This window comes from Passer domesticus, chromosome 13, assembly GCF_036417665.1.
Source record: "Passer domesticus isolate bPasDom1 chromosome 13, bPasDom1.hap1, whole genome shotgun sequence".
Taxonomy (NCBI): domain Eukaryota; kingdom Metazoa; phylum Chordata; class Aves; order Passeriformes; family Passeridae; genus Passer; species Passer domesticus.
This window is the reverse complement of record NC_087486.1, coordinates 15,220,762-15,232,842: the sequence shown is the minus strand read 5'-3', so window position 1 is coordinate 15,232,842 and position 12,081 is coordinate 15,220,762. Positions and strand designations below refer to the sequence as shown.

Here is a 12,081-nt window from a genome sequence, read left to right as displayed (position 1 = left end):
AGCAAGGGCAGTTTTGGGAGTCTCCACCCAGGCTAGAGAGGGGACAAGGTGCTGTCTGCAAGAGGTTGGTGCAGCCTTGTCCTTCCCCAGGACCATTCCTACAGACACACCCTTGTCCACTTCCCTTGGGAGAGACCCACTGTGCCCCTGTGAGTGCACCATAAACTCCAAAGGTGATATTTGCAGGGAAGTCCACCGCCTGTGAATTCCCTGCAAGAGTTCTCCAAAGAAGGAGGGACTTGGTTTTGCTGGGCCAGCCAACCAGAACCTCTTGAGTCAAACGTGCAGGAAGAAGGATGCCATGATCAAAGACCAACTAACAGCCCTCAGCTGCAGTGAGCCTTAACTTTCAGGTGTATCCCTCACTGCAGAAGAGCTGCCCTCACCACGGGCAGCAGATTTTAATGCAGAAGGGATGATCTCTACTGCTCTTCCTGCCCAGACTGAGAGAACCATGTGTCAAGCAAAATTTCTTTCCTTGAAGTCACATCTGGGGCCACAGTCATAAATAATAAATCATCTTCAGCAGCCTAGAAGTTAGAGACAGATTTAAAAAAAAAGGAATCAAAAGCACTGAATGCTCTCAAAGGTCTTCTGGTCACTGCTTCTGCCTGCAGCCTTGCTAATGAGGAGCCAGAACCCAGGTATGCAGGGTGGCACATTGTGTCTTGACAGCTTGTACACAAGCTTGAGAGGTGACAGAAGGTACTCTTGTTCAGGGGGGCATTTTTCCTGTCACTTCTCCCAGTGCTGAATCACTGAGTAACTAAAGATGAAAATCCTGAGCTGTCCTAGACACAGAGAAGAGCTCTTCTCCCCACCCACGCTTGGCTGACTGCAGAGATCTGAAGATGGGCTATATGGTAGCTGTCATGGCATCAAAGCTTCTTTGACACCTTTTTGTTTTGCTTGTTCATTTCTTACCAGTTCCTTTCTCTGGGCTTTTATTTCCTTCCACCAGTTTTCCTATAGTTTTCAGTCTTTCCTTAATAGCATGCAGCCTCAGTCACACTGGAGTTCCAGCCTTGGCTGACCTCTTGCAGGTGTGTACCTGAGGTAATTTTAGCTGCTTTCTGACAAAACACCCCTTTTTGGGGTGGGTGGGACAATTGCTTCATTCAGCAGCACACTTGAGGCCCTTTGGTGTGCTCGCAACATCCAGGAAATCTCAGATCCCAGACAGATGGGAAGCACGTTGCAAGCTAAACTGGATTCCCTTGAAGACTCTGTGAATAAGTTCCTGACTCCATCAGAGGTGATGAATAAACTTCAGAAAGGATTGGGAAGACACCTTCTCTTGTGGATTCCTTGCTCAAAGCCCAATGCAATCTCTGAAGGGTTTCTCCAGTCTTGGGGCTGTTTTTGTGAGTCTGTGCCACCCAGTGCCTCAGGTTTGTGCTTTTTGATGGACAACAGGGAATTTTCTTCACTTCCCAGCACCAGCTTCCTCTGCTTCATTGCAGGGAAGGTCAAGAAGCCCCATGTCTGATGGTCACCCCTTGGGCTGAGCTTACCTTGGGAGCTGGCTTGGTATGGCTGGTACCTCTCCCTTTCCTGTGCCCCAAGATGAACCTCCAAGAATGAGAAAAAAGTGCCAATTTTTCAAAGATATTTCCCTGGCTAGGGTGTTCAATTTTCAGTTTCAGAAGTGACTTGGATACTGAGAAACTGAAGGGTATGACTGGAGAGCTCAGTGCAGCCTCATGCAGAGCCATGTCCTAAAGGTCTCCATGAGCACTTTGGGGTGCACAAATAGCCCAGCGCACTCCCACACAGAGGTGTGAACACTGGTCCCAAAAACCCAGATGCTGACCCACGTTTGGCCGTGGCAGTGAGGGTGTAGCAGGTCTTTTTGCACAGCTGAGTCCTACCCAAACTGCAGTGAAATCCAGCAAGGAATCAAATGCCAAAGCCAGGTCAGTGGATGTCCATGATGAAGTACAACTACTAAAAATCATGGGGTTTTGCATGGAGCACGGACGTGGTCCTGGACATGGACATGGGCATGGGCATGGACCTGGACACAGACCATCCCCCAGCATATGCACAGGTTGGGAGCAGTTGCCTGACACTGTGCTGTGGCTGCTCCAGCCTCCTGCTGTCCTTTGAAGTGGTCTGACCAGGAGCTGAGCCACTGACATCAGATTTGGCTTCTGATTCATCAGTTTTTTATGAGGTGTCTTTCAGTCCTTTCCTTGCTGACCACTTGCAGATCACTGTGGGACAGGGAGATCTTGTGGGTGGCATCTGAAAGTGAGGAACGTCTGACGTGTGCCAGGTGCAGAGCCTGCAGCTCTGCTCACAAAAAGTTGAAAAACAGATGTTAAAATGCTATAAAGATAAAGCCCCCTTAAGCTCAGAGGAAAGAGAGGTGTGCTGAGAAGGGGGGGAGTTGTGGGACAGGGAGGTGAGAGCTGGGACTTCAAGAAAATTAGGGATACTGTGCAGGACTATCCAAGGAACCCAGAAGAAAAGATGTGAAGTGATGGAGAGTGACAAGTGCCTGGGGGAGAAGTGTTTGACCACGCCAGGCTGGGCTCCCATCGCTTCCCAGGCTCACCTGCAGCTGCAGAGGGTGACAGTGCAGAGGGTGCAGGTGCTGCTCACCCTGGGTGGCTCTGCAGCTCCTGCTGCCCCCTTGCCCGTGGCCCTGTGCTCCCCAGACCTGGCTCAGCTGGGGAGTGCTCTGGGGAGTTACTCATGGGCTGGTGCCAGTGCCTGGTGGCCCTTGACTGCAGGGCACCTTGCCTGCCACCTGAGCATCCTGTGAATGTGTAGCTGGTGCCCATGGGCTGGCACAGCTCGGCCCATCAGGTGACCCAGGCCAGGCCAGAGCCTGAGAGAACCTCTCACAGCACTGAGACCCCTTCAGCTCAGCTTTCTTCTCTGTCCCTTCCTCTCTGTTAACACAGAGACTCTGCACGTGCTTTCTCTCTAACCACCCCGAGAACACCCCGTGGGTATTCTGGGGTCACCACGGGGAGATGCTTTCCACACCCAACGCTCGCTGTCGCCTCAGCAGCTGCTCACTGCTTTTGGTGCCTCTTGCCAGTCTACAGAGCAGCTCTATGGAGTCTCTGAAAGTAGCATCCAGCCCATCTCAGACTTTCTGCCAGCTGGGGCTTGCAGCAGGTGAGAAGGAAGGAAGCAGGCAGAGCAGGGCAGAGCAGGAGGGGTTTGGCTGCCTGCTTGAAGACCCAGGCCTAAACCAGAGCTGGAACACTGATGTTGCAGGTGCCTGGTTAAAGCAAAGAGTAAATACGCATGTAAAGCCTTTATTTTTTCCATTCATCACAATGCACTTTTTATTTCTGACCTTAGCCTCAAGAACTGTGCCAGACATGTTCTGTGATTTCTCCCCTTTTCCCCTCCAGATGTCCAAATGGATTCTTCGGACAGAGATGTTTGGAGAAACTGCCTTTGCGATTGTACATGCCAGATCCTAAGCAAAGTATGTTTGAAGACAAAACATGCACCACACTTCTTAAAACCTCCCGGGCACAGCGGTGGATGTAGAGTGCTCTAGTCAGGGATGGCTCTTGGTGTCAGCTTTGGGTAGGGCTTAGGGCTGCAGGTAAGGGTGAAGGCTGAAAGCAGACAGATAGGAGCTGTGGAAGGGATCAGAAGGGGCCTCACTTCAGCCTGTTTGGGTGTCATTTTGCTATCTTGTTTCTCTCTTTCTGGTTTTCTCTCTTCCGGTAGGTGTCCGATCGAATTCACAGGAGACCGGTGTCAGCATTTCGCAATGGTCAGCTTCTCCAGTATGTCTCTTTCTACTTCTCTCTCTCCTTGTTGTTGTAGCTCTGTGTCATGTCCTTAAAGCAGGTTCTTCTGTTCTCCAAGAGCCCTCTTCCTGTCTTGTGCACTGCCAGCTCTGCTTGGTCCTAAGAGGAGCTGTGACCGTGTGCAAGAGGAGAACTGGGGCTCATTATCTCCCCATTTGTTAGAATGGGCTGTGCTTTCATTTCTGATTGAGCTGAATGCTGCTTGCTCTTTTCAGGCAAAATGCAGACGAGTTCATGTGGTGGGTGTGCTGTGTGAGATGAGCCTGTGCTGTGTGAGGAGCTGGGCCTGCCAGCATTGCTGTCCTGACATGGACTGTGCTGTGCAGGGCAGGATTTGGGTATTTTCCCCGTGCCATGCAAGGCAGGAGGTGGGCATCTCTCCTGTGCTTTGCAGGGCACGATGTGGGCATCTTCCCACAACTCCTGAGAGGGATGTGCAAGTCTCCTTGAACCGAAGGAGGAAACCACAGCCAGAGTGTGACTGTAATGAAATCACTTCACAGTCTGTGGCACAGAGGTCACGCTGGTGGCTGCCACAGCCTCTGGGCTTCCCAGCCCCACTGCCATGCAGGATACAGGATAAACCTGCCAAGTGGGCATCAGACTATGTCCCTCCTGGACACAGAGGTGTTCCTGTCTCTCTGAGGTGGTCAGACGGCCTTGCATATGGGATTGAGCCTAAGTACAGTGACTGATCCTTTAATGCTTTCAGAGGGTGTAAATACCCTAAGGCATTTGCACTTAGTGCTCCTCAGTTTTTCGTTTCCAGTTCCTGCAGGTCTCACTTATAGACATAACCAGCTCATGGTGGTCAAGGTGGATGATTTTTCTGGGTCCCTATTCAGTCAGTGTCCCAGCATCAGTGGGATCCTGGTCTGGGTAAGGACCAGAAAGGAGATGCAGTTACAGTGCAGGAAGCCTGTGACCCTCCCTGTGACCCTTCTCTGACTGTCCCTGAAACCCATCCTGCCTCCACGCTGGCTGACTGGACCCACCACAAATGGTGGGTTTAAAGAGAGGCTTTTTAAAAAGAGGCAAAAAGAGGCTTTAATTAGTGGTAACCAGAGGAGAAATGCCTCTTCAGGATGGTTCCTTGATTGCCAGAACGCCTCTCCCACTGCTCCGTGAGGAATCCTGCCGTCCTCATCCTGGACTGGAATTGCAGGAGCCTCATTAGCACGTGCTAATAGCTGGCAAGTGCTGGAATTAGACTCCCTTGCATGGAGCATACAGACAAGATGCAAATGGACTTTGTGGGGCCCTTGGGACAGCTCAGTGCTTTTACATTGCCTTTTGTTCCAAATTGGCTTCCAAAGCTGAAACCTCCATTGATTTATCCTCCCGGACTCCGACATCCAAGCAAGCTCTTTTTAAAATGACAGCCCAAAATGTTCTATTTTGATCTTTCACCTGGTGCTAAAGGGTTTCCTTCCCTCCTAGAAGCCCTGGGTGTCAGGGCCCTGGCTGCAGCCAGCACTGGGATGCTCGCCCCATGGAGCTGATTTGTGGCATGTTTCATGAGGTGGTGTCCAAGGGACTTAAACATTATTGCTGCCATGCTGCAAAACCAAAACAGGGGTGAAAATGAGTTTTATGTCAGGAAAATGCCTTTTGAAAGCATTCATGACAGGAGTAAACAGCATGTGGTTTTTTTCCCCCAGCTTGCAGAATCCAGCTTTTTATAGGACTGAGATTTGTTTTAATTTTATTCACGTGTTAGAAGAACAATGTCAACTTTAAAATTGACACACGTACATTTCCTTACCTCAAGTTTGCTTTAACCACAGCATAGTAAAGTAAAAACAGCTCAACAATCCAGGCTACCTGTCTGAACTTGGATAAAATTCATATAAGAAGATGATTCATACATGTTTATAGCTGTTTTCACTTTCAGGTCACAGTTGGGTAATATAGATAGCAGCAGCACTGAAGGAAAGCTTGCACTGAACTTTCTGTTTTTCTGAGTGGGAAAAGCATTTCACTCAAGTGTGGACCCTGCAAATGCTTACCTTCTACTTTGATCAATAATTAGGGCACAGCAGAAGTTGCTGATTTTCCATAACTCACTCAATGCTTCATCTCATATGGGTTCTGACAGGTCAAAAGCTGAAACAGATTAAATGAGGTTCAGGCATTTCCACTGGAAATAAAATAGCTCTGTCCTGATTCATGTTTTGAGATCACTGCCAGCATTTGACAGATACTTAAATAAGGACACCTATATTGGTGTTGTTTTAAATGTATTTGGGGTATTTCGGGTTTTCAGACCTAGATTGGATCCTCCCGATTCTTTAATATGAATATTAAATATGACAATGACTTTTATTAGGTATATCCGGGGGCTGAGTGAGAGTCTCTGCAGAGTGAGCTAAATTGAAGGTGCTGTTCTGGAAAGACATGGCAGATACTTTGCTGAATTTGGGCCACAGATGGAGATGGTGCAGCATCCCAGCATCCTGCCAGATGTTGTGTGTCCTTCTTTTGGGAGCAGCTTCCTACCTCTCTGGCTTAAACCCTTATTCACATTTTGCTCAGGTAAAACTCCCCATGTTCTCCAGGAGCTCAGGCTGTCTTTGTCTCTTTGACAGGTAGCTCTGGAGGTTTATTTTTCTCTGATTGCCCAAAACACCTGCTAGACCACATTAAGATGAAAATTAGGTGTATTCAGATAGGTTTTCTCACGTGTGATGTTTCTTTATGTTGCTGTTCCAACCACATGAGCAGGTGCCTACTGCCAGCCCTTCTGGATATGTACACCACTGCTTGAAAATGAAGAGAAAATGTTAAGATGGGTTAGTTTTTGTTTTTTGTTGTTTTTTTTTTGTTTTTTTTTTTTCCCATGTCAGGTTCACACTGTTGCTATTTTCTACCAGATTGGTGCACAGAATCTCACTAGGAATTGTATTAGTGGGGTAGCTCAGAGAACCCCAGTCTGTCATGACTCTGTCCACACATAATGCTGGTGGATCAAGAGAGATCATTTTGTTTAGGCCTTAAGAAACCTGTGAGAAGAAAACCTTATAGAGGGACATTAAAGCAACGTTTAAATCAGTTGAAATTTAAACTGGAGAGAACTAATGGCAGTGAACAGAGGGGGCAGTGATTGTCTGCAGCTGCTGTTTGAAACTGAGGAATGCCCTGGCAGATGAGAACAGAGAGAGTTATTTCCATAACTAATGAGTCATTAAATTCTCTTGCTAAAACGTTTTTCACATCAAGGTGCCCATGGCTCTGTGTCTCCAAAGACAAACCCGTGGGAGCAGCTGCCAGGTGGCTCCTGTGGCTCAGGTACCTGCAGAGCCACAGGGTCCCTGTCCCTGCTTTGGTGGGAATGGAACACCTCAGGCTCTTGCTCCACAGCCAGAATGAAGCCACAGCAGTGGCATCCATGGGCCATTTAGCCTCTGCAGCCTCATTTTCCTCTCTGCTGGTGCACCTGGGTGGAGAGGGTCAGGAATTCTCTCTGAGAGCTCCTGCTGGCTGCTGGAGGCTCCCCCAGTGCAGAGCTGCCTCCTGGGTCCAGCTCCACGGGCACAGCTCGGGCTTGCAGCTTTCCCAGAAGACAGAACCTTGTCCAAAGTCATCCTTCCTTCTCAGAAACCCTTTTTTCAAAGTCGTGCTGGCACCTGTGTTTCATAGCTGCCTGTTCTACAGCAGATCAAGCTCTGCCTCTATCTTCTCTCTTCTACAAGCAACTTTTCAGGTCTTTGTTAAATCCTCCTGGAGGTTCACCAATAACTTGCCAGGCTTTGGGTTGGCTGGTGGTAAAGGTTTTGTACAACGTGATGGCAGCTATTTCAGTCCTGGTGCAGCTGAGATCCTGAAAGTTAAATGTGGTCAGCAGGAACTTTTATGTTTCCTAAGTCTGCACATTTGGATTCTTTCCACTTGTGATTTATGGAACAATTTAGAAAATTAGGATAAAGTTTTATATTTATGCTTCCCTCTTGCTTGTGGAAACTGAAACTTCATCTTAACTTTGCTGTTTATTCATCTCCACAAATAATCATCACCAATCTGGAGGACAAATGTCATACCATTTATCTTGGTTAGTGAAACATTTTCATCTCCTACTTTGTGATCCAATTAGAATTGCAGGCTGGAGCCTGCCTGTAAACACCCTCAAACAGAGCTGACATTCATATGCAATGTCACCTAGCATATTCTCCATTTTTATCCCATATTTAATTCTTGGTTTCTTTACAAATTGAATTCTAATTCTCAATTGGAGCCTTCCTACTGGTCTGCTTGGAAACACAGAGCAGGATTTTCAGGTATCCCTTGGGAGATCAGCTTTGTCTTCAGCCTGGTCCCACCTGAGCTGGCTCCAGTGCTGCTGGCCCCGCCATCGTGGAGCAGAGTGGCTTCACTGGGTGACAGGCTTCTTGTTTTTCTGGAGGATGGTCCCTCTCCCCCAGCACTCAGCAGGCTGTGGCGAGGGGCACCACCCTGGCAGGTAGGAGTGACCCTTCTGGGTCACCACTTCTGGGTGGCCTCTGGAACCTGGCTCCTCGTGCTCAGGTGAGGTGTCCTCGTGAGCAGAGGGATAAATGTACCACTTCAAACTCTTCTGGGAAGGTCTGGATCTGAATTTTAGCTTCTCTGTTCACCTCAATTATTCAGCAGTGACTTCCTACCTGCTGTTACTGCAATATAAACATGATAAGTGAAAGATTACTTCTTTATTTGACCTAAATTTCTTCTTCCTCCTCCACCTCTCACTCATCTGACCCCCAAACCAATATTTAGCAGCATTTTAAATTCCACAGACATTCTGCAGCTTCCATTCAGTGACAGGGTAACTGCTGACCCCTGAATTACAGGGTGCTGGCTGTGCTTTGGTGTGGCTGGGAAATTACAGGGTGTTTGTGGCTCAGCATGGCAGGGTGATCCCTCTCCCCAGGACACAGCACAGGTTACCCTTGGGATCTCCTGAAATTAATTGCATGCTCATCCACAGCAGATTTTGAGCACTCTGTTGTTACGTGTTTGGACTCTTGATGCTGACCAAATTTGTTTTACTGCTGCAGTACTGGAGAAGGTGACTGGCTGTGGAGCTTGTGGAACATTTACAGACTTCCTGTTCTGGAGATCCCACGTGTCACCCAGCTCTTAACACAGGCACAGTGTCCTCTGTCCCCATCGTGCCCCCTGTCTTGCATTGCCCTGGGGAAAACCTGAATCTGAGACCTGCAAGTGCTGCTCTTGTCAACACAATTGATTAGCAACAAAATTATCATCAATTTATTATCTTGCTAGTCCTCAGATGTCAGTTCTCCACTTTGTTTCCTGCCTTGGAGGATGCTGTGTGTCCCAGAGAGCACATTTTGAGGGAATAATGTGCAGTAACTAAACTTCTTATCGATGTTCTTGGGCAATCTGAAGAACCAAGTGAGCACAGCCACAGCTTGCACAGCTGCTTGCTAAGGCTTTTATCCTTTTTAATCATCCTATAAATCTACAATTCAGTGAGAATCATCTTGCTTGAGGTGTTACTCCTACAGGAATGCTTTACATTAAATGTTTTTGTCTGTTCATCTTTTCAAATAACTACAATACATCATAGTCACAAAGTCACTGCAGATGAAGTAAATGCAGAACTTTGTCTTTTGTCTGATGCTGAAAAAAAACATTTTCAGAAAGATTCAGGAGGCACATTTGGAATGAGATTTTCCAAAAAAACCCCTCATGTCCCCAGTTCAGAGAGCCTGGGGGGTGCCACAGCAGTTCAGGGTGCTCGGCTTGCCCTGGCCAGGGAGGATGTGTGCAGTGCAGACAGGAGGATGATGATGATGAAGGTTATGAGAAAAATGCTGTGCCCATTTCCTCAGCCTACAGCTGCCATCTCAGGGCTGTCTCACCCCAATTTATCTGAATGGTAGACCTTGGACAAATTGCTTCGATGGAGTTTGTCCTGTTGAAGCTGGAGAGGACAAGAAATATGGAGAGGTTTAGATGGCTTGTAGTGACAGAACAAGGGGGAATGGCTTCAAACTGACAGAGAGAGCAGGTTTAGATGGACATTAGCAAGGAATTCTTCCCTGTGATGGTAATAAGACACTGGCACAGGTTTCCCAGCCAGCTGCTGTCTCTGCTCCCTGAGCCTGGGGAGCCAAAAGAAGCAGCAGCTCTGACATGAGAGGGGCAGTGGGAAGGCCCAAGATCCTCAGGTCCTGCCCACCCGCTCTGTTCTCACAGGCATTTCTGAGTTGGCAAAAATCATGAAAATGTTTTGAATTGCATCCATTTGTAGCTGCAGATGTTGCAGAAAATCCTGCAGCAAGGAGGAATTGTGTGTGCAGATGGACCAAGAGCTTAGATTTATGGATGAAACTTGAGGTATCTCTACATGCATTTGTCAGTGTCAGGGGAAACAGCTGTGTGCAGTGGAAGGAAAACAGGAATGGGTCAGGGCTGGGTGTGATAACCAGGTGGTTTAGGATGAATATATTCTGTCCAGTTCTTTGCTGCCCACCACATTATGTCCATGTCACTGCCACAAAATGTACAAAAGTACAAAATGACTGTGAAATGCTCTGTAGAGTATGCTGTTCCTTTTACACAAATGTGAGATGTGAAGCAGAGAGCAGCCAGGTTTTGTGGCCTTTAAATTATACAAAACCTTAAAGAACCCCAGCTTCCCCCTACAAAACCCCCCCAAACATCAGCACTGGTCTGAAGAGAAGAACCTGCTTTAGAACACGTGTTTACATGTTCTGTAACAATTAGTGCTAATCTCCCCTCCCCCCACGCCTAAATTTTGAACAGCACTGCAAAAGAAAGCCAATATTTCTGTGCAGCAAAAAGCAGTTCCTATGGAAAATATAGTAAATAAATCTGGACATCTCCAAGCTGCAAACAATCTTGTTTGTATGGTGATTGGGAGCAGCAGAGCTCACTTTTGTGTATGGTGGTAAGTATGGAGAACTTTCGTGTTTATGTAAGAAAAGCTGTCTTTAGGTGATGTCTGTACCAGGCAAATGACTGAAATTCAGGATACCTGATGACTAAAATTCAGGATACCTGTTTTGATTCATTGGATAGCTCCTGTGCTTAGCACTGTCTCTGCAAGATGAGCTGCAATCTTACTTGTCCTGAATATGAATCTGAAAGCACATGCCCCAATCTGGGCTTTTTGCAGCACACTAAAACCATGCCGAGCCACGGCAGGAGTGCAGTTTGGAAGGCCACAGGCTTGAGGGGAGCTTTCTGTGCCATTTGCACTTTGGGATGCATTGCCTTGCGCGGGCCCCTCATCCCTCGCAGCATCCGTGGTTCAGGGTGCCAGGGCAGGGCTGGCAGGGCAGGGGCATGGGGGGACTGTGCTGCCAGGGCTGCTGTGCCCCTGGGCTGGGGCTGTGGGCAGCAGCACGGTGCTGGCAAGCCCCAGGCCCCAGCAGGAGCCCTCCCAGCCCCGTGCCCAGCTCCTCTCTGGAGCACAGCCCCGGGCACACCGGGGCGTGGGAGACCAGCCAGGGCAGATTTGCCCTGTGGAAAGGGAATGAATGGTTTTTACCAGGCTCATGCAGTCTCTATGTGTTTTGACCTGTCAGGAGTTGTTTCAGAACAAGTGTACCTTTCCTATTTTTTTTCTTTTTTTTTTTTTTTTTCCCCTGCCTAAACAGTGAATTCCATATCAGGTACTAACAAACATGGCTCATCTCAAAAGAATTCATAATTAACTGAAAGAATTCATAATTAACTTCCACTGCAATTTGTTTGGGTCTTTCTTTGCATAACATGTGAGTTGTGGTGGGGGTTTGAAATGCTCTGAAGCATACAGTGTCTCTGTGTGAGTGCTGCTGAGCCTACCAAAAGCTAACCTGCTGTAACTGCACAGTGTGTGTGTTTGTATTTTAGAGTTCTCTGACAGACCTGTTTTTCTTTTTCTCTTTCTCTTCCTTGTCTTCTTTCTGCATTGGCAGAGCATCTTGGATTTGAATTAAAGGGTATGGAACAACCATTCATTTATTAATCAGAAGCCATTAAGAGCTTCCAACATTATATTTATGGCTTTAATGGGATGATTAAAAAATCAGCTGTTCTGTTCTCTTCCCTGGCACAAAGATGTTTGGATTGAAAAAAAAAACCAAAAAAAAAACCCAAAAAAAAAAAACCAAACAACAACCAAAACAAAGCAAATCACAAATTCTAAATGCAAACCTATAAAAATGCAGGTGTATTTTTAGCAGCACTTTTTTCTTTGTTCCAAGCAGCAGCGTGGTGTGTGTGGCATGACTGGGATGTTACAATTGCCATACATCTCCATTCAACATGCTTTTGTGTATTTAACTGA

General features: G+C 47.4%; 1 protein-coding gene across 4 annotated transcripts in view; it reads left to right on the top strand.

Annotated features, from left to right (window-relative positions):
• NRG2 (neuregulin 2) overlaps window positions 1–12,081 on the top strand; it is a 154,730-nt gene that overhangs the window by 129,545 nt on the left and 13,104 nt on the right. For 2 of the 4 annotated variants that reach the window (XM_064388284.1, XM_064388287.1), the window contains 2 exons: window positions 3,703–3,761; window positions 11,711–11,734. In XM_064388284.1, the coding sequence (XP_064244354.1) occupies window positions 3,703–3,761; window positions 11,711–11,734 (83 nt within the window). Of the gene's footprint in view, window positions 1–3,374; window positions 3,452–3,702; window positions 3,762–11,710; window positions 11,735–12,081 lie in introns of all 4 variants that reach the window. The other 2 variants (XM_064388286.1, XM_064388285.1) reach the window with 2 other exon arrangements.